Source organism: Condylura cristata, unplaced genomic scaffold (assembly GCF_000260355.1).
Source record: "Condylura cristata isolate star-nosed mole 26May11 unplaced genomic scaffold, ConCri1.0 scaffold00006, whole genome shotgun sequence".
NCBI lineage: Eukaryota > Metazoa > Chordata > Mammalia > Eulipotyphla > Talpidae > Condylura > Condylura cristata.
This window is the reverse complement of record NW_004567107.1, coordinates 42,107,691-42,131,427: the sequence shown is the minus strand read 5'-3', so window position 1 is coordinate 42,131,427 and position 23,737 is coordinate 42,107,691. Positions and strand designations below refer to the sequence as shown.

The following is a 23,737-nucleotide window of genomic DNA, read 5'->3' as shown; positions in this document are numbered from 1 at the left end:
AAAAATATACTTTTCCACTTTGAGCATTGATTACTTTGTTTTCATCAGGTATAACTGATGCCCTGTACCCACATGGAGTAAATTTCCTCCAGAAAACTCTAACTCTATTAATTCCCACAACTAGTTACTCATTATAATATATATTTGAGTTTTCTTTTAAAAGCTTTGGTGATCATTTTACCTACTGCCAATTTAAAAACTTCACAGCCTTCATATTGTTGTGCCCTGTGGAGAATCAGACAATCATTTTTGAGTCTTAATCTTGTCCAACTTGATAAATTATTTGCAGTTAATATTGAACCAGTTTCTCATAAGGAGAAAGGGACATAAGCCCTTCCAAGAGCTGGATTCCATGCTTTGACTAGTTAAGAACAGAGTCCTTAATAGACGTACAGCTCCTGGACTACTTTGGCCCTGCCCAGATGGACAGTGTTGCAATTATCCACACTTCCCATCGGCCATTTCTTCATTGCTGAAAGCTGGTCTTGATTGTCTCAGAAGCAGAATTCAATTTGCAGTTCCCCCAGTAACGTGCTGTGATTCATTCGGGGACAAATCTGGATTGAACTGAGTCCAAGTGTCTCTTTTGTGAGACAGAAGGGAAGTATAAGTAGATACTATAGTCACCCAGATGAGTCAGCCAGGAATTCATGAAGTGATTCATAAATCGTTATAAAGACCACTAAATTCTACTAAAATGGAGTGCTGTCTGGCTATACAAAGTGGGGTATTATCATTGGGGGGTTTTTTTAGTTGTTAAATCAGATGTGAAATCCTTAAAACTGTGCTTTTCTTTTTAGGTTTTAAAAAGGATTCCTTTTCCTCAACCCTCACCCCCCATCACTGCAGTCAGCCAACTGTTAAAACCATTTTTCATTGATTAGTTTTTCACAGATGAATTTTAAAACCACTACAGATGATACCCTACAATTCTTTGGGGGGATAAAAAGTACCTCCCAAATCCACCATAGACCAGTTTGTATCCATTATTTCTACTCCCTGGCAGCAAATCAATAATATTTTTTTGTGTGAATACAATGAAACAAGCTGTTCTGATGCTTTCTTCCTTCTTTTTAGTCAGTCTGTACCCTGTATAAGAGAAAGAAGAGGGCAAAAAGATCTATCCAAAGCTCATATCAACCAACATTTAATCTAGCTGATCATGGAAACCCTTCTTTTAAAACTGTTAACCCCAAGTCGTACTAAAATGCTCAGTTTCACATTACTTGCTGTAACAACTTGCATATGTAGCACACATAAAGAATAAAAACAAGACATATTTATTAATGTGTTTGAGTTGCTACACAGTGCATTAGTACATTTTTTTGAAGAGTTAAAATTGTATATTGATATGGAAGTACTTTGGCTTTACAGATATGGGAAAGAGCTCAACCCAAAAGGAGTTACCCAGTTAAAAACACTAGAAGTTGAACATGAAGAACCCTAGGCAGAGTAGAGAAAACTGGGTAATGTTTGCAATATCTGTCTTCTTAAATGCAATGAATCGATTGTTGGTAGATCCAGTCCATCATCTAATGACAAAGGTCAGAATCTCAGATGCCTACTGGAGCCCTCTTCCAATTCTGCCTCAACCCACCCTTGCTTTTAATCTTCACTGGATTCTCCTTTTCCTCACCTGAATTTGAGTAGTGATCCATGGCTCTTCTGGTAGAAGGACATTGTATACATTTGTAACACAAGATACTTTTTTGGGAGAACCAGTACCAAGAAATGAGATTCTTACTCAAAACCATGACTCACTGCTTTTGGAACTGGAATTTAGTCAGATGAGTTAAAACATACACACACACTTTTTGAACTTTAGTTTCCATATCTAAGTAGTCAAGGAAGAATAGAACCCTAAGGGTTTTATTTTAAGAAATCCATAGATATTCTAGTAGAGTGCTGGCACCATAATTTTAAGTGGCTTTCTAGTACTGAGTAAACATTAATGTCAGGAATACCACAAATGTATGTTGCATTTAGAGAAGCCATTCCATAAGCATGAATTGATCATCAGAAAAAGTGTCAAGAATTCATTTTCAAAAGTACTTCAATATCTGACTTTCCCACTTAAAATTGTTATAATCTACCCTCAACCCTCACCTTCCACTTTTCACTTTTTCCACACTACTATTTCCCTCTAACCAATATGTAGTTTCTAGTTAATTATTTTGGGAAAAAAATTTTTTTAACTGAAGAAATATTGGTTTACAGTGCTCTATACTACTTAGAGATATAGGTTCACACCCTTCAGGTGCATATTATATCATTACACCAAGCACCAAGGAACCCAAAGTCCATTGTGTCCCTCTTCACCCCCTCTGGAAATTGTAATTCTACAATCAGGATTTGTAATTGGTTTGGTTGTATCTAACCCTTTGTTTTGTTTTTCTATGTTCTACATATAAGTGGCATTACCTGGTATTTGTCTGTCTCTTTCTGATTTACTTCTTTTAGCTTAGTACTTCACCTCCAGTTATATCCATGCTGTCACAAATGGCAAGGGTTTCTTTTTCATAGTTCAATAGTAATCCATCTTCCTAATCCATTCATATGTCTTTGAGCACTTACATTGTTTCCATTACCTGGATATTGTAAGTAAGCAATGAACATAAGTATGCATACATCCCTATGAATTAGTGCTTGTATTCTTTGGGTTCATTCCCTGTCTCTGAAACATAAGTTCTACAAAGACAGGAACATGTGTTATGTGTCACACTATACATAGTACTGAGAACAGTGTGACCCTCTTAGTCAGTATTCAATAAATATCTCTTGACTTAATAAATAAATGGTATTTCAGACTTTTTAATAACTGGTAAAATGCAAGATTATCTTTATTTCACACTTGCATTTGAAAATGAGAGAAATCAGAGGATTTATTTAAGGTTATCTAGCTACTAATGGGCAAAGCCAGATTCTACTAAGGCAGGTTTGACTTCTGCTCTATCTGTCTTCAAGGCCATCCATCTGCTTCTCATGTCAGTTGCCATTTCTCTGAACATGAGTCTTACTAGTGTCTGCTTTGAGACCTACTTGTCCTACGAAGCATTTTCTGCATTTACAGAAAAGATGACCTCTTTGCTTTTGGCCCACCTTACTGCCAAAAGTAAGGCTGGGTAGCTAAGTATTAACAGAGGGTGGAAGCAGGGCACAAAAGGGAAGCAGCCAAGTAAATACTCCAAATAATCAGACATTTTCTAAATATTTGCAGAAACTTGAAAAGAAAATTTCGGATCTTTATAAGCCCTTTAAAACTTGCTTCCCTTCCATCCTTCCCCCCACCCCACCCCTTTTTTGGCAAACATCACACCATTGCTCATGCTAAGGTTATATAAACTCCTCCACTGAATGAATGGAAATGGTTGACTCAATTCTCTGGTTTTCATTTGTGCGATGTTTCTGGTAAGCAGTGATTTTCTTTTTAATTTGACCCTGTTATGTACATATTTGCATAGCAATCTTGTGTTGTTTCAAAGAAGTCTAAAAAGGACAAAGAAGAGACTGGGAAACTCTGTTGAATGAAACCTGTGAAATGTCAACCACACATCAGCAGTTGGGTGGACAAGGTTGGACCTAGAAAGATTTCAGAAGTTCTGTTTTCTGGCTTTTGGTCACTGCAGCAACACAGAATGAGTTAGAGTATAGTCATCTTGTTCTGGTGTAATAGGGGAATGAGATAGTGTGTAGAAGAAAAGTTGTAAATCACAATTTATACTTAGTTTCAAAATTATTTAAGCATCAAAACATTTTAAATTCATTTTCTATGAATTAAAAAATCTTTTTAACTTTCTTGGATGAATATTCAGGCTATATTCATTTTCATGTGTATGTTAAACAGGATAGGAAAATAGGTGAGGAAACTAAGAAATGGGATTCTGAGCCTCCCCACTTTACTTTCAAATGAATAAGGGTATTTCATGTTTTATTTAGTGAACTTCTATTTTAGTACACATGGTTTTTGTTTGCTTGCTTCTACAGTAAATGACCATAAACTCCTCAAGTTTATGTAGTCCTTTTGACTTCTTAAATAATGTTTCTTGCATTTGTCTTGTTTGCAACAAACAAGTTGTCAATGATTGTTTTGGAGCCCTTCCAGGGTCTCTTGCCTCCCACTAGAGGAATCTCTGCCACCTTATCCATTCCTCTCCTGCCCTCTCCCTTAATTTAACTTCTATTTTCTACTCTGTTAGGAACTGGCTAGTAAGGAACCAAATTGTTAAATTTATATTAATTGACTATTAGAGACTTTTAAAAATAATATATTAGTATTTTTGAATACTAAAAGAACTGACTCCATGTGGTATAGTGGATAATCACATTTATACATTTACTTCTTATGCTGAACTTTTTAGTGTTTAATTCTTATTTATGTCCTTAGAAAATGTTTTGATGTTTGAGATCATACAGTCATTTCATCATTTCTCTATGCATGTAAGACTTCTTTTTTTTTTTTAAAGGTGTTTTTTTTTATTCATGCATACAAAACTGAGTACAGTTCAGAGGTATGAGGGGGTGAGAATTCACCAGACAGAGTGGGGAGCAGAACAGGCAGATCGACGAAGCACACTGCTGAGGGGAGCAGCGGGTGGGTCAGGAGAGGTCTGCCACACCATGTGGTCACCTCCAGGGCAGGCGGGAATCGAACTCATGCGGAAGTGGCTTTAGCTTCTCAGTGCAGTGCTTTAACCCGCTGCGCCACCAGGGAGGGCCCTGTAAGACTTCTTTTTAAAAACTAAATCTTTACATTTAAATGAAAGAATATTCTAGATGTGCATTTATTTCACTTAAAATAGTTTGCTTTTAAGATTTTTGTTTATATTCTGTAGGATGATATACAATATTTTCAAATAACTTCATACTATGTAGTCTCACTTATTTGAATAACATGGGAAAAATCAGTCTTGCTTTAACAAAAAAGAAATGTAGTGAGTTGGAAGCTCAAAAGGTACATACCTGTCATGGGCCTCTGAGAAAGAACCTTGATATGTGTCCTACCATTCTTATTTTTTCTTTTGCTTAACATCATTGTGGCATTATGTAATCTATGGTAGTAAAGGGAACATAGGGTTTGGAACTTGTGTGAATGAATAGATAAGAATGATTTATAGTTGACTTATAATCCCTATGAACAAAAATAATCTAGTATATAAAATTTTCTATCTAAATGACTCCTAGACTACTCAAATGAATTTAGTTGTTGAATAATCCCATTTTGATAGCTAAAAATCATTATTTACCCTATAGCCATATCATCCTAAATTACTATTTAAATGCTGGTGGCGTTTTACTCTTCCTTCTTCCCCATCAGCCTATTCTATTCTTCGATAATCAAACCCATACATATGAGTCAAACTAGCTGTGCATGAATGGGGGGGAGGTAAGATGTTATGGGGAAAAAAATGTTTTGCTCCATGAAGCATATGATATCAGAATCATACATCTAAATATTGTGACTTGCCCCATCTGTCCTCAACAAAAAGGAAAGATAGCAGAAGTACAAGAAGAATAGAAAACCATCTAGAGCATATTGTACCCAAATAAGGAAGTAAAATGAGAAAGTCAATCAAAGAATCTTGCTTCTTTGCCCTCCAAAATAAAATAAAATTTAAATACCAATGTTAGCATTTTAGCAGAAATATAGTTGCTTTGCAATTCAAGTCCTTCCATTCCTCCTTAGGGTATCTCCTGCCCACAGGATTTTGGTGTTGGGTGGTAGTATGAACTTCTTCATGACCTAAAAATCTGTGATCCTACAATCCTTATCCCTCTCCAACAATCCTACTTCATCTTACAAGACACATTAGTGACTTATTCGCCAAAGAAAATAGCCTCTATATGAGGAATCTTGGCATACAGTTTTTACTGGATGTTCATAGGGTAGTGCTAGGATTTCTTTACTGTGTTTTCTCTCAGAGCCATTTAGTTCTTCTTTTCAGGATAATTCCAAGGTGATCTGGATAATTAAGATGATCTTCTTGGAAAATTTATATTTACCCAGCACAGGACATATCAGTTATTATTCTGTTTCAATGGAGTGAATATATAAATGATTGACTAGCCATCCAAACCCAACTAGCATGCTTAAGCTCCTTCTCACTTCCCTTCTCTAGCAGCTAACAAGTCCAGATCCTTTTTTCTTGGTTCCTACATTGCCTGCCTACATAGTTTTTTTCATACCTCAGCAAGAGTGAAATATGAAGAGAGTAGAATTTTATCCCAGGGTTTCTTACTATTGCAGTACAAAAGTGAAAGCTCTGCTTTCCTAAATAATCTGGTTTATAATGTTTCAAAGTACTTCACATTACTGTCTTTCTTCACAATGTAGAAAACAGCTGATTGAAAGTTATCAATTTTCTGAGCTTCTTTTTTTGGGAGAACAGTTCATTGCTAATATAGTTCCCCTCTTTCCCAAATTATTTAACTATGTTTAACACATGCTTCTTTCTCTACGACACTTGTGACCATCACTTTTGACTGGCAACTCAAGTGTTATTTATGAAATTGACAAATTTTCACAAGTAACCCCCCCCACCTTCACTGATAGAAAGTATAAATGTCACCATAAATTTGAGAGGTGGGTGTAAGATGGAGTACTGAGATCTCAAACTCACCTCTGCCCATAGATATATCTACAACTACATATGAAACAGTGCTCTTAGAAACAGAAATAAAAATTAGGAACAGTATCTGTCCACAACAAAAAGTAAAAGCCACCCTCAAGAAGAGTAGGAGAAATGAGACATGGTCTCATTGGGTACACCCCCCCCCCCCATATACTGTAATCCACAGTAGGGAGGAATATCGTAAAAATGGAGCTACTCTCAGGGAAGCAAAGCGTTTTTGCCTCACATTTGGTAGCCCAACTCCTGAGATTTGCACTAGAGGCAAGTCCTCAAAATATCTAGCTATGGGAAACAGAGGAATTTACCTTAATAAAAACCATAGATCTGTGGGTAACAGAGACTCTATTCATAAAGGCTGAAATCATACCCATTGACCCCAGAACCCAGTGCAAAATTAGTTTAAAAGATGCCTAGATCACATGTGAAAGTTATTAATTTATTTGAGTTAAATCATCAGTGGTGGGCAATCTCTTTAGAAACAGAAAGGCTGGAAGATGCCATCCTATGTTTCCCATTTATCCATCTAGCACAGGCATTTGTGGGTGCTGTAACTGTAAGATCCCTTTCAATCAATAGGACTACAGGACAAAACACCTTGAGCCTACCTGTGAAACCAGTTTAGTCCAGCAGCTGCAACCCCAGTGACCCAGATATTACTGGATAGGCTTATAAGAACATAAAGCATATTACATTGGATTCATTGGATTCTGTATTGTACATGATTCAGGTGATCAGGGGGATCATCCAAACTGAACCCAAACTGAAAACAACTGGAAAATGACTCCTGCCACTCTTAGCAACTGGAACTATTACAGAAAAAAGAAATAGACTTGACAGATAATCACAAATATTGAGAGGAAACCAAGAACTGGAGCAAGGTTAAATAGTAAGATTATTTTTAAACCCAAGGCCAGTCCTTCAAGATTGGCAGAGATAGCTGTTTGCCCTAACAAACAGAAATAAACGAAGAGGGTCAGACAAAATGAGGAGTAAGAGAAATTGGACCCAAGTGAAAGAACAATGTAAATCTCCAGGGGAGAGAAAAAAAAAAAAAGCACATTAATTAACCGGAGATAAGTAAATTACCTGATGAAGATTTCAAGGTAATGGTCATAAGGATGCTTCTGGAACTTGGGAGAATAAAGGATGAACAAGGAAGTGCAACAAGGAAAAAACATGAGGTTTCAACCAAAGCCACAAAGTTAAAAAAACTAATAAATGAACTGCAAAATACAATAGATGAACTCAAATACAGATTAGATGAAACAAGAGATCAAATCAGTGGTCTGGAAGAAAGAGTAGTAAAAATCATCCAAGCAGTGCCCTCCCTGGTGGGGTTAAAGCACAGCACTAAGAAGCCAAAGCCACTTCCATATAAGTTCGATCCCCGTCTGCCCTGGAGGTGACCACATGGTCCAGCAGATCTCTCCTGACCTACCTGCTGCTCTACTCATCAGTGTACTTTGTCAGTTTGCTTGTTCTTCTCCCCATTCTGTCTCTGGTGAATCCTCTCACCACCCCTGCACCTCTGGCCTGTACCCCAGTTCTATATGCACAAATAAATAAATCTTTAAAAAAAAATTCATCCAAACAGAGCTGCAAAGCAGATTTTTAAAAGTGATGATAATTTAAGGGTCTTATAAGACATTACTGAGAGGAATAACAGTAAAATTATAGGTAATAAATTACACATAAAGCTAGCATGAAAGTTAGAAGGAAAATTAACATTATAAATATATACCAACACAATCAGTGAAGGGATACATAAAGTAGAGAAAAGAAAAAGGGAGATAAAAATCATTACACAGGACAGGGGAGAGAGAGTAAAATTATACAGTGTTAAAATAACTTCAAAATTAGCCTATTGTCAATTAAAAATAGAATTAATACATACAGGTTATACTATTTTTAAAAGATTTTATTTATTTATTTTTGTATAGAAGAACTGGGATGTAGGCCAGAAATGCGGTGCTGGGTGGGTGAGAGTATACACCAGAGAAAAAGTGGGAAGCAGAACTGGGACAACTACTGAAATGCACTGCTGAGGGGAGCAGCACATAAAACAGGAAATGTCTGCTGTACCATGTGGTTTAGGTCCCTGACTGAGGATTCAACTCAGGCCACCACAGAGAGCCATTGAGGTGATAACCCTGAGACTTAATCCCTAGACCACTAGGGTGGTCCCATATGGGATATTATATGTGAGCCTTATGGGAGTCTCAAACAAACAAAATACATAATAGAAACAAAAAAGAAATGCAAAGAGAAACCAAACATAATGCAAAATAGTCATCAAATTTTAAGAAAAGAGAAAAAGAACAGGAAGAAACTGTGAAAACAGTTGTAAAACAAGTTTTTAAAAAGGCAATGACTACATACCTATCAATAATCACCTTAAATGTAAATGGGCTACACTCTCCCATGAGATTATACATGACTGAATAGATTATTTTAAAAATCTGTAGTTTATCTACAAGAGATCCACTTTAGATATAAGGACACACATATAAACTAAAAAAAAGTGGGCTAGAAAAATATACTCAGTGACAATAGAAATGAATAGAAAACATGAATAACAATACTCTAGACAAAAGAAACAGTAGCACAAGAATGTAATAAAAACAAAAGTGGACATTATATAATGAAAAGGTTGTTAATCCAAAAGGAATGTTGCTTGCACCCAGCACAAGATCATCAGATATATAAAGAAAATATTAACAAACATGAAGACATTGACAACACTGTAATAGGGAATTTTAACACCCCACTTTCCCCAATGAATAAATCATCCATATAGAAAATCAGGGAGGAAACATTGGTCTTTTAATGACATATTGGACTACATGGATTTAATATATATATAGACCATGCCATGCAAAACTGAGTACAGTCTTCTCAAGGGTACATGGAATTTTCTCTAGATAGACTATATGTTGGGTCATAAATTCTCAATACATTTAAAGAATGAAATCATACCAACCATGTTTTCTGATAATAATGGGATGAAATAAAAAATGAGTAACAGGAAGAACTAGAAAAACAGATATGTAGAGGTTAAACAACATGTGTCTGGACAACTACAGTAGGTCCTGGAATAATGTTTCATTCAACTTAATTTGTTGTAACATGGATGAGAAAAGAATCCTAAAGTATGTTGAATGACAACATGTTGCTAGAGAATTTACTTTTGTTATGCATCATTTTTCTTTAAGTTGAATTTTCCAGAGCCTATTTATGAGGTTATTCCCGCTTCTGTGTATTACTCAAAACATATGAAAAAGCTAATTCAAAAAGATATGTACACCTAGATGTTGATTATAGCATTATTCACAATTACAGAATTAATTGAAAGCCAAGATATGACACAACTTATATGTCTTCTGTCTCCTTGATAGAAGAGGGATAAAGTTTGTGTGTGTGTGTGAGTGTATGCACGCACAATGAAATACTACTTGGCTTTATATGCATGTACACACACACACACATAAACCACTATGAAATCTTGCTATTGGGGACATATGGATGGACCTTGAAGAGATTATACTACATAAAATAAGTCAGAAAGAGAACACAAACACCATATGATTTTACTCATATGTGGAAGATTAAGAAATATATCAAATCAAAACAAAACAAAACAGCACAAGCTCTTAAATATAGAGAACAGACTGGAGATATCCAGAAGACAAGAGGGTTGGAGGGTGGATGAAATGAATGAAGAGGTTGAACCATATGGTGACAAATGGAAAGCGGGCTTTGGGGATCATTGTGTAGAGGATACAGGTGTCAAATTGGAATGCTATGCTTATATAGTGTGACTATATAATGTTGTAACTCAACATTTCCTCAGTAAAACCTTATCAAGCTTGTGAAAATTAGATTTGATAACTCTTTTACAGTCAGATTATCAATAGGTAATTACCTATTTTATACTGTAGGTTAGTGGACAATAGTACAGTATTTAAAATGCACATACACCCCTCAGAAACTGTCAGTTATCTGACCATAATTGTCATATGTGATGGCAAAAGATGATTATATCCTGGATAATTTTTTTTTTTTTTTTGTCAAGTATAGAATCCGTGTAGATGGGCTCTGGGTTTCAAACATCAAACTTTTGAGGTTGAATTTATTCAAGCAAATGTATATAATTTAAAGGAAAGAGAATTAGAGTGGCATCTAAAAAGACTTATAACACTTCTTGGACCTCAGATATGTATTACAGAACAAAATGCAAACAAAGCTAAAAATTAGCAGAAAGGGGATCTGAGAAAAAAAATAAACTTTGAATTTCATCAGGCCCACAGAATTTAAAATGCATTTTAAGAAGCTCAACAAATTCAAATTCAGACTAAATTTCGTTTTTGTTGATCTGGTCCCTCAACATCTCAATTGAGAACTCAGTGGCTGTTAATGGGAAAGAAAAGTCTTAAAGTTTTGATTTTGTTTTTCTTAAAGGACTTTTCCAGAGTGGAAATTAGAATTTGACTTTGAAGAGTTTGTCTTGCTCCTGTTCTTTTGCATATCTCATGTTTCCTTTTATAATTGTTTTTCTCAGGTTTGCACCTTCTGCTTCATCTCCTCACCACATCAGCCCCCAGAGAGTTCCACCTCCTTCTTCACTAATGCAGAGAACACAGCCTCCCCATAACCAGCAGCCATCAGGATCACACCTGAAGTCTTATCAGCTAGAAGCAAACAATTCTTTTCAACCAAATGGAATCCATGTCCACGGTAAGTAAAGAACTGTCAGTCCCCTGAGTTTCAAAACGATGTTACACTGTTGTTTTATTAATCAGGTATCTTAGTTACCAGTTGTGTATTCATATTTTCTGCTTTATACCTCAAGCTATTACTTTTATGACTTTCCTCTAAAATTTCACACTTAATTGGTATAAACTGTACAGTTTTTCCCTGTATTGGCTCCATAATAGTACGACTTATGACGCCCCAAAGTGGTCAGCCGAAGATGATGATCCATTCAATGTTCTAGTTCTGTTTTATTTGATTCTATTTTATTTTGTTTTCATATATCATTGCTCATTTTGTGCAATATTTTATTTCTCCCCTCAGTTGTAGTTCTTTAATGTCTCCTGGATGGCCCCTGAAAACAGCATCTTGTTTCCTAAATAAATAGCAGTCTTTTGCCCATGCGTGCCTTTTCTCTTATAGGCCTTTGCCTCCATTTTCTTATGTAGATTTTCTCCATCCTTCAAGGCCTAGATGAAATGACAGTCTTCTCTGAAGCCTTTCCTGATCTCTCAGTCTAGCTTAAATCTCTCCTAGCTTTAAATTTTTATATATATTTCTTTCTGATAGTAACTATGTTTACTGAGTAAAACTTGTCTCACTATAAATGTGTAACCTCTCAGAGGGCAGAATTTCTTGGATCCTTATTATTTTTCTTGGAGAACTTAGTACAGTCTCCACATGTTTTAAAGACATGTGGGTACTTGATAAAGTAGAAGAAAAGAATACAGAAGAAAAGAAAGGTAGGAATGCAAGGAAAAAGCTAGGAGAGATTTAAGCTAGACTAAGATCAGGAAAGGCTTCAGAAAAGATTGTCATTTCATCTAGGCCTTGAAGGATGGAGAAAATCTATATAAGAGAATGGAGGCAAAGGCCTATGAGAGAAAAGGCATGCATGGGCAAAAGACTGCTATTTTCATTTTGTGCAGATCTTGTATTTCTCATAGCATGCATGGAGAACTGACTCTGATTTAGTGTATTTTATTTAAACCTATTTTTCCAACTTAGGCAAATCTTATATATACATATAACATCTATTTATCAATATCTATCTAACTACATAGCATATATAAATATGTCATAACATATACATATGTATAAACTTTTACTTCCTGGTCCATGAAAACTATGTAAGAAGAAGGGTTACTGTCCATTTAGACTGAATACTTTAGCTTCTTCTGAAAAAATAGAATTTTCCTTCATCTCTCTCTCCCTAATTTCTAAATTTGCTCTAGAATTAAATTGCTCCTGATTTCTATGTTTGGTATCTGTATCAAATCTAAATGGGTATTCAAAGTAAATGTGAACAATTTCTCAAATGATAGATTCATTCATTGCTACAGAGTTAGGCTTAGTAGGAACTGAGACAGGCAAAGAGTAGGTAGACAATGTGAAGATTGTGCAGCTTTTGAGGTTTCCCCTTAAAAATCTCAAGACCGGGCCCTCCCTGGTGGTGCAAAGGGTTAAAGCACAGCACAAAGAAGCTTAAACCACTTCCACATGAATTCGATTCCCGCCTTCCCCGGAGGTGATCCACATGGTGAGGTAGACCTCTCCTGACCCGCCCGCTGCTCCCCTCAGCAGTGTACTTCATCGATCTGCCTGTTCTGCTCCCCACTCTGCGTCTGGTGAATCCTCTCACCCTCCACATCTCTGACCTGTACCCCAGTTCTGTAAGAATAAATAAATCTTTAAAAAAAAAATCTCAAGACCACTGGCTCAAGCTTAAGGTTCCATTCATCATGTTTCCCTGGTCCTGGAGTATAGCCACACAAACCTCTTTTTCTATACAACAAAGGTTAGTTTTTCTGCCATTCTTTCAATACATGGTTAATTTTTTTTAACCCTTTTCTGTCAGTACATTTCAAGTTCAGTTACATTTTTATTCAACCAAGAAATTTTCATGAGGGCCTGCTATGTATGAAGTGTGTAGTTGGGACCCCTAACTCAAAGAGTTTGTCTATTATGGGGAGATCCAGGTCCCTGGTGCTAGAAAGCCACTCACAAGTAGAAGCTAGATGACATGAGTTTGTGGAAAGCAGAATAGGTCATTGATTCTAAGATACATTATTTTACCTATGCATATTAGCATCTTTGAAATCTTAATATTTCTCAGTCAACAGCATCATCTAACTGGCAATAATTTTTCCTTCTGATGCTATATAGAGTAATAGGAAATTTCACAGATAATGCTGTCATAGTTCCAATGAAATGCAGATAACATGCTCTGATTATAACTTTTAAACACACTTTAAAAATTAACCTACGTGTAGGGGCCCACCCTGGTGGTGCAGTGGGCTAAGCACAGCACTAAGAAGCTAAAGCCACTTCCGCATGAGTTCAGTCCCAGCCTGCCCTGAAGGTGACCACATGGCGTGGCAGACCTCTCCTGACCAGCCTGCTGCTCCCCTCAGCAATGTACTTCGTTGATCTGCCTGTTCTGCTCCCCACTCTGTCTGGCGATTCCTCTCACTGCCCCTGCACCTATACCCAGTTCTGTATGCACAAATAAATAAATCTTAAAAAAAAAATTAACCTACATGTAAAAGAAAAATTAGAAGCAAAGCCTCTAAAACATTAGTAGTTTTTTTTTGTTTGTTTGTTTGTTTTATCATGGTGGTTGAATAGTGAGTGATTTCTCCTTTCTTTCTAAAGAAATTTTTAACGAGATTCTGGACTTGAACCAATTTGTGAATACAAATAACAGTCTACTCAACTGTGTAACTCTGGAAAAATATTGAGCCTTGGTTCACATTCATTTTATGAGAAGAGTCTTGATTACTCTTCTCTTGTTATAAGTATTCAACAGGAAAAGCACTTGGCACAGAGTAGGCGCTATTAATTTAATGTTCCTTCCAAATTTTCTTCATTACAGTCTTTGACAGTGGGAATAATGTTATAAGCCTAAAAGTGAATGTAATACTTAGTGCAAAGTAGGCGTTTTTAAAATATTTATTAAAAAGTGGTTGAATCACTTCTTGACCTTTTGGCTAAGATCAAGTATAAAAAAATTGGTTGATACTCTTTTATTCAACAAGTGAATGCTGAGACAAGTGGACACAGAAAATGGGATCTGCCTTCTCCTTTTGCCATACCTCCTAGCAAAATACTTTCCTCCTTCTTTTTCTTCTTAGTTGAATAATATGTTGTTAGCTTGACATTGTTTTAACTTTCATTTTTTAATTGTTAAAAAGTCCTTTCACCAATAAAAAAACTGCTAACAGTCCTAAATTAAATACATGTAACAAGACTTTCTAGAAGAGACTGGGGTATACTTGTGCAAGTTGGGAGATTATAACTTCTCTCCTGGAAAATGGACAAGTGACTGCTATAATGAACTTACTAGGTGAGTATCCTTGGCATTAGCCACTGGTTGACTACTAGGAATTCAGGCAATAGGGCTCCAGATGATGTAGCCTTGCTCCCTCTTCCAAATGATTTCTGAAAATGTTTCCTGGAGCCTTCTAGGCATAAGTATTTCTCATTGACTACTCCTTAAGATAAGGATCAAATCGATCTAATGTTGTTCAAGTGATACAGTACTAGTTGGGAGAGGAGCCAATACCTTCTAATTGATTTGTAGTTAGTGGCCAGGCTTTTCAGCATTTGTTGAGCTAGTTTCCTAGATGGAGTGATACAGTATCTTGGTAATAGGGAACTTCATCCCCCCATAAAACTATATTTTTAAAGCCACAGGCAGTGTCAGGGCTGCTAACACAATAGCAGCAGTATTTATTTGCTCCTTAAAGGAGTTCATAGTTTTAATGAGCATTATCCTCTCTGTACTTCCTGCAGTAGGTAGAAATCAGACAAAAATGTCATTACTGTGTTTTTCAAGATGGCAACTGAGGTATATAAGATGTCTAGGCATTGCTGCCTTGGCAAAGTACACAGACTTTTTTTTTTAAAGATTTATTTATTTGTGCATACAGAACTGGGGTACAGGCCAGAGGCTCAGGGGTGGTGAGAGGCTTCACCAGAGACAGATTAGGGAGCAGAACAGGCAGATCGACGAAGTACACTTCTGAGGGGAGCAGCGGGCGGGTCAGGAGAGGTCTGCCATGCCATGTGGTCACCTCCGGGGCAGGCGGGAATCGAACTCATGCGGAAGCGGCTTTAGATTCTCAGTGCTGTGCTTTAACCCGCTGCGCCACCAGGGAGGGCCCATACACAGACATTTTTAACATGAGGTACATATTGCCAAGCCACATAGCTCTTTTATTTATTTTTTATAATATAATAGCTTATTTTTACATCATTTTATGCCTTTTCCATCTCAGTTGTAATTCCTGTGGGCTTCCCATCACCAAATCACCTGTGTACCATCACCACAGTCCAGTGTATCCACCCCCCACCTTTTGAACTCTTTTATTATTTTTTGAGGTACTAAAATATAATTTTTATATTTAATTTCTTTACTTGTATTTATTTTGCCTCTGGTGTGGTGCCCATAGAATTTCCACCATCAATTCACCTGGCACCATAACTTAGTCCCTTGTGCTCTTCCTGCCTTCATTTTGTATACTCCTCTTCTCCCTTCCCCAGAAGAATGTCTCTGGTTTATAGTTGTCTGATTTTTTTGTTTAGTTTTGTTGTATTTTTGAAGTTTTTATATTTTTTCCCTGATCACTTATTTGGTTTCCCTATATTACTTGTATAAGTGAAACTATCCTATATTTTTCCTTTACTTTCTGACTTGTTTCACTGAAAATAATCCCTTCTAACTCTATCCATGCTGCCCTGAATGGCATTAGATTATCTTTTTATTTTTTTCTGAATAGTCTTCCATTGTGTATATATATGATATCTTCTTGATCAAGTCATCTATTTTTGGATGCTTGGGTTGTTTTGCTCATGCTATACTTATTGAAATAAAACTTAGACATTATATGCTCAATGCATACTTTATTGAGCATTGTTTTATACAAAGTATACTTTGAAAAGATTAATAATACTTTTTTTTTTCAAGTTCCCCCACCTAGTGAATGACTCAGGACAGATATCAGTTTTGTTGATTCTGCATCTAATTTATCCATTCATGTTGCCTTCATTAGTAAGGAGGATAAGGTGTCATTTCTTTGAATGTTTAAATATTGTCAGGATTTATGAGTCTGTTTGGGTGGCATCTCCAAGGTAACTTCTTAGGACATTTTATTCTTTTCTTTTGATGCAAACATAGGGAGAGCTTTTTCCAATCATGAAAGTTTGTTCTTTGGTTCTTTCTTCTTTTTGGTTCAGTTCTCTTGCCTGGACAAGCTTCAGAATTTGTCTGGATTAGTTGCCTGAGAGCTGATATTTGTACATTCTGTTATGGTACTAATGGAGCATTTCTTTTTAAATACCCTATTCACTCCATGTTGTTCAAATGCCAAGGAAATTCCTAGAATAGTATTTTCACAACCTTCCTACTACTGGACTTCTGAAGGACAGACCAAGTTCAATGCAAGCAGTGTTTATTGGTCACCCACTATGTGGCAGGCAAACATGAAATATTTTATTCAGTGCATTGTGATATACCTAATAATATAAAGTATCAAAGGCATTAGTATCAGAGAAAACTGTCAGGGAAGGGTTCCTAGAGGTGATGCTTAATAAGGTTTCATAGATAGTTGATTAGGTTGGCCAAATGGAGAGTGGCATGCCACACAGGGAGAAGCACAGCTCACAGTCAGGAACACAAATGACAACAAGGTGTGTATCTAGAGAAAAAGCCAAAAAGAGCCTATGTATGGTAGTCTGTACAGGTCAAGCTGTGGAATAGAGGTAAAGGAGACAGGGCAGACAACAAAACTAGCTCATGGATAGTTTTGGGGCCATGCTAAGTATAAGGCTACAGAGCAAAGAAGTCAGCCTGGTATTTCAGAAAAATTCAATTGGGATGTTGTATGTAGAATGGAAAGAGGGAGGTTAAAAACATTAAATCTTCATTGTTTGGATTATATTGGGCTGAATGTATAGAACACACAAGCAACAGTGACCTAAATAAACAGTCCACTTTGCTCAGCTGCAACTGGTGAAATTGTGTTTGTTCCTACACAATCTTAGGAAGGCAAGAAACGTGGAACACCAAGAGAAGAAGAAAATAAAAAAGCCTTCATCTCAGTTGCTGTATAGTAAAGAACCCTTTAAGCTTTCTTTTAATGAAATTTGAAATGAGCATGACCCAAAGAATTCCCTCCCCAGAGAGTGCACTTCTGGCCTTGCAGGCCATGAAGCTAGTGGTAGATTATATTCCTTCCTCTATGCCGCCTCCATCATAACTTGTTTCAGTTCCAACAAGCTGATGATTCTAGGTGACATGTTTGTGCATTTTTAAAAAAAGATTTATTTATTTATGCATACAAAACTGGGGTACATGGCCAGAAGTGCAGGGGCTTTGAGAGGGTTTACCAGAGACAGAGTGGGGAGAAGAACAGGTGGATTGATGAAGTACCCTTCTGAGGGGAGCAGCAGGCAAGACAGAAGAGGTCTGCTGCACCGTGTGGGTCACCTCCCTGTCCAGGGATCAAACTCTTGCTGAAATGGCTGCAGCTAACTTTGTAGTGCTGCACTCTAACCCATTGTGCCACCAGGGAGGGCCCATGATTTTGCATTTTTTTTAAAGATTTATTTATTTGTGCATACAGAACTGGGGTACAGGCCAGAGATATGGAGGGTAAGAGGATTCACCAGAGACAGAGTGGGGAGCAGAACAGGCAGATCGAAGAAGTACACTGCTGAGGGGAGCAGTGGGCGGGCCAGGAGAGGTCTGCCACTCCATGTGGTCACCTCCGGGGAAGGTGGGAATGAAAATCATGCAGAAGTGGCTTTAGATTCTCAGTGTTGTGCTTTAACCTGCTGCACCACCAGGGAGGGCCGATTTTGCATTTTTAATAACATTCAAGGAACCTTTAGCCACACCAGTTACTCACATTTCTCTCTTAAATATCTTGTTACTATTATTAAGAAGATTCCTAGATTTTGAGTGGTCTACCCTAATACCCGTTTTCCTGAAGCTACTACTATTTGTAGTAAATATTGTGCAGAGCACAAAACTTTTCAGAATTTGCTAACCATGTGTAGGCACATGCCCAGTATATGGGTAGCAAGATGTTTAACAGTAAATAATGGAGGATAGATGAGCGGCTCCACAAAGTCCTGCCTTCTCCTAGTGTTCATCTCTGAGGGGTAACTTCCATCCTCCTAATCTTAGGTTGGCTGTTAATATTCTACATACTTATCCCAGTTTAAGGAAAAGGGGCAGGAAAGGAGTGAAGGACAAGTATACACAGCTAAATCACATAGCTACTCTCACATACACTGGTATCTGGGAAGATGGATATTTTAGTGGATGGACATGTTTAAGAAGATTGAGGTTCTATGATTAATGTTTATTGTATAGGGACACGGCAGGGTCTGTTAAACATTCTCTGTGGATTTATAATCTATGCAATGAAGCTATTGTATGGATAGATACATTCACACTGATTGCCACTTGAAAATCAGCAGTGAAAACTAAAGACCTCTTCTGAGATTTATGCCTCATTTTTGCCCCTTCCCCCCATTCTTAGTTTCTCTACTTTCTACCATTTTGTTTTTATTTTCACTGCTCTGTAATGGCCAATCACCATCACAGAAATTTCCATCATGCTTGGTCCAGTTACTAGGTTTCATTAGTAAAACACCATGAAGCTGCCTCCCCAGGTTGGACCTTTTGGTATCAGTGCAGCAGCAGTAAAAAGTGTGAACCTTTCTGTTGGTCCTAACTCCTACAATTCATAAACTGTCTTTCTCATCATTCAAAGCATGTCCTGGCTGCAGGTCTCAAAGAAGCAGATCAGTCAGGCCCCAGACAATGGTGGTATTTTCCTACCATGGAACGGAACAGTAAGCCTGTCAGCCCAGTTCAAATGGACTGCATAAGGAAACAGAGTTCCCAGCCAACAATAGTCTCCAAGAACAAAATAAATTATAAATGGCATGGCCTACCAAACAGTCAAAGCATCCTTCAAACTGTAGAAATCTAAGAGCATTGATATTTACATGGAAATGAAGTAGTGATTACATATTTAACTTCTTCCTCTGTCAACAGCTGTTTTCTTATAGTGATTGTGCAAAAGTACTTTCCAGGAAGAGTCCTACTCCATGACTGATCTCATTTCTGAGGGGTTTACGGTATTAAATGTTTGAAGGTTATTTTTTCAAAGGCAAATTGTAGAGACAATAAACATACTTCCTTTTCAAGGAAATTTAGTCACATCTGCATGTAGGGGTTGTGAAATAATAAAGTAGTAAGCCTAGAACTTAAGTATGTATCACAATTTCCCTTTGAAATCTCAGGAAGACGAATAAGATAGATTATAAATCAACAGTGTAATAGTTTTCACTGAGAAAGTTGTGACATTTCAGAAGAAGAATGATCCAGTGATTGCACATCATGTTATTCTGCTGCTATCATCAGCAGTCATAATCAGGAGTGATTTTTGGTTTCAACCATCATGTTATTAATGTTTATATAGTACGAGGGATTGATGATTAGATCCAGGAAGTTCTTAATTATATTCATACATTTAATTACTACAAAATTACCCCCAGAACAGCTTTATACAACTAGTACTCAGTAATTTCTGGCAGTGTTTTAATTCCAAAAAACGAAAGTTAAATTTAGATGTCTGTGCAGGACGTAGTCAGCATTTTATCATGTTGGATTTTGTTAAAGAGATGTAAAATGGTCATCTTAATGAGTAAAACTCTTTGAATGATTGATTATGAATAATTACATATGTAATTAAGCGTCTACAAATACACATTAAGTCCATGTATCAATAATGATATTAATATAATAATCACCTATTTGTCACTAAATTGTAAGTTTCCTTAAGACAGATTATATCACTGAAAATGCATCCTCAGTGCTCCACAAAAGTCTATCAAATAGAAATGAATTAATAGGGAAAAGGAGGAAAAGAGGGATTTTTATCATGACTTCAATTTCCTTCTTTTCCCTGGACACTTTCTCCTATGTCTTTCCCCCTACCCACTGTGTAGCAACTGCCTGGAACCTCTCCCTAGAGAAAATAGGATGATTTAATGATTCACTTACATATTAAGCTGAATTGAAAAGCTCATGAGTAGTTGCGCATCTGGTACGGGTGCTTATAGTCAAGTTCTGAGCTAGATCAGCTCTCTGGACATGCCATTCCCAGTCTATAAATACAGTCCTTGATGACTAAAACACACCATTTTCAAAACATTGCATTCCCCTCTACTGGCATTATTATCTCAGAAGATGACTTTATCAGAAAAAGAAGCTGTCTTGCTCAGAGTGATAAAGGAAAAGAAACAGTAATCTGTAGAAGAAAGCAGAGAAAATATTTGGAGTCAAGCAGAACTGAATTGAAATCCTTTGAGCAATTCATTCATTGTCCAAAATTTGAGTTTCTTCTCTTTCAGAGTTTATTTAAGAATGAGATAAAGTGACTAACCCATAAATAGATACTCAGTTAACTAAAGCTATTATTATTGTTTTTGCTGTTATTTTTCTACTGCGTATCAGAAATTGGTGCTCTGGATAGATCCTTTTGTCTTATTTAATCCTCACATTGATGAAAATATTAATATATTGATACTCTAAAGTATCCCACCAAGAGGTTAACCACCTTGCCCCAGTCGCATACCTAGTGAGTACCAGAGCTAGTTTTATAAATGAAGATTGATCCCAAAGTCCATACTCTTTCACCTTTATGAGGGTGTCTATAGAAGTAATTACTGTGAAAGTTTTTAGTTAATTTTTATGAAGGTTAGTGTGGAACCATTAAAGATATGGTTCATTAGGACTAACAGTACAGGTGCTATGGTTCAGAAGACAAAAATGACTTCCTTCCAACTACTTGATCTCATGTCTTGGGACTTAGCACTCACTGGAAATTTTCTCTCTTTTTCTGTGCCTGACAGTGTAGTGAATTCTTCCTGTGTGTTTTCTCATTCTTCCTCATAACAACATTATGGAGAAGGCATTGTTTACTCCCATTTTACAGTGGGGGAATCTAAATCACTAAAACATTAAGTAACTTTCTCATAATGTCTTATTCTTCAAATGGTGGAGCTGAAAACTAGATGCAGAACTATGTGACAATAATCTTTGTGCTTAACTAGTAGGTATACTGCCATTCTCCCCGTAGAAAAGAAAGTGCTCGCTCTCAGCATCCATAAGATTTCCCCCCTGTGTGTGTGTGTGTGTGTGTGTGTGTGAGAGAGAGAGAGAGAGAGAGAGAGAGAGAGAGGATATGTGCATGTACATCTTCTGAATATTAAATCAACAAAGCAAAGTTATCATAGTCCTTCAATACAGTTTTAAAAATCTTATTGACTTTTTAAATTAGAAAATTATTACCTTTTCATTTTTTATAAAGTGCCCAGGATGCTTAAATACAAAGTTTAAGTCACCAGCAAGCCTTATGTTCAACCCATTTTCAATGTTCAAAGGTGTAATAACTATTAAGTTTTGATGAATATTCTTTTAGACCTTATTATCACTTGCAGAAATGAAATGTGTCCACTTGTTTGTACATACATACACACTTACTTGCCCTGTTATAAAAATTGCTTCCCATCCTGCATTTTATGACTTCTTTTTTGTAACTTAACAAAATACATGTTTCAAGGTCAATATATATAGACCAACTCCTTTTTATACCTATTAGATAATTTTGTTGCGCTAATGTTGATTTGCAACATTGTGTATAATTTTACTAGTATAGGATCACACATCTTTAGATATATGTTACCATACCACATCCAATACCAAAGTGCCCAGTCTTCTACCATTAGTCCATAGGGCCCTTTTCACTGTCACCCTTCCTCTGTAAGAACCTCAGTTCTACAGTCAAACTTCTTTGGCTATTAATTTATTCTATCTTTTCTTTCTCTATACTTTACAGGTAAGTGGAACCATCTGGTATTTGTCTTTCTCCTTTGACTTATTTCACTTAGTATAATCCCCTTCTGTTCTAATCATGTTGTTAGATTTTTTTTCTTTTTAAGTGTATAGTATTTCTAAGAACATGCATTTCCCTTTTGATAGACATTTTTTGTTTTTCACTTTTGTTACCAGTGCCATACTAAGTCTCCTTATTTACGTATATATATTTGTGCATTTACACAGATACTCTCACTTACTTATCTCTTTGCATGCTTGACTAGGAAACATTCCTTAAAGAAAAATTGCTGAAATAATGGATATGCATGTTTTAAAGTGGGACAGATATTGTCATATATTCTTCCACAAAGTCTGTATCAATGTAGACTCTAGCTAGCAGTGCCTTAGAGTACCCATTTTTTTCACACTAGATATTGTCAATCATTTTAATTCCTGCTGATATGTGCAGTAGAGATTGGTTACTTGTTCTGATTTTTCCTTTGGTAAGTAATGTGGTTCAGCATCTTTTCATATTTATGTTGAACACTAAAGGCAGTGTAGTTAGAATAGGAATTAAACTACAGAAATTACCTCTTGGGACTTTATATTATTTATTGATTATTTTGCCTGCTCTTTCACCCTGCCAAACACACCAGGTCATTTGTAGATGCTAATTTGTTTTCTTAACTGGAAATCAAAAATGTATTGAAGAGATGGAAAATCTCCATTTCCTTGACTATTGTGACTTCTCTCTCAGCTAACATAAAAGCACTTACAGGAAAATACTTAATGACCATTATTATAGAGCTAGTACATTTTCTGGGAGTAAATGGAGCTCTTAAAATGAATGGAGCTCTTAAAATCAAGTTAAATCTTTTCTTTGCTATTTTAGGGACTGCTCTGTTGGACTTTTCAGGGATGAATTTATTAATGATAATCTGTGTCTTGTAATTCTTGTATTTCTAATTGGCATTTTCCTTGCAAATGTGATAAGCAGTTGATGATTTAGAAGGAAAAGAACTGCAAATAGCTATGGGTGGAATTTCCTTAAAATAAAGTAGAAAAAACTTCACACTTTATGAATATCTGGATTACTAGTTACAAGTCTATTCTGCTAGTAAAACAACAACAAAATATAACAAAACATGAGAATTGACTCACTTTGTTCTCACTTAGATTATTTAGGCTCAGACCATGTTGCAAAACAGTCCCAGTTCTGTTAAAATTTCTCAATGTGAGCACTCTTCCTGATTGAAAGACTTTCCCTCTCTAACATATCATATTTTTGCAAGTTCTTTGAAAGCTAGGTCTTATCAATTTAACTTTGTTGCTGTAACTAGTTTTTTAAATCACTTAAGTGTAATGACTAGCCCCTACCATTTACTTATTCCTCAACCATACTTAATCTCATAGCACACATCCCAAAACAAATCCTTCACTTCAAATTCTCAAATTTCTTCAT

At 36.4% G+C, this 23,737-nt stretch overlaps 1 protein-coding gene across 1 annotated transcript in view; it reads left to right on the top strand.

Moving 5' to 3' along the window:
* GLIS3 (GLIS family zinc finger 3) overlaps nt 1–23,737 on the top strand; it is a 453,341-nt gene that overhangs the window by 416,285 nt on the left and 13,319 nt on the right. The window contains exon 9 of the mRNA XM_004677635.1: nt 11,188–11,363. Coding sequence (XP_004677692.1) covers nt 11,188–11,363 — 176 coding nt within the window. The remainder of the gene's footprint in view (nt 1–11,187; nt 11,364–23,737) is intronic.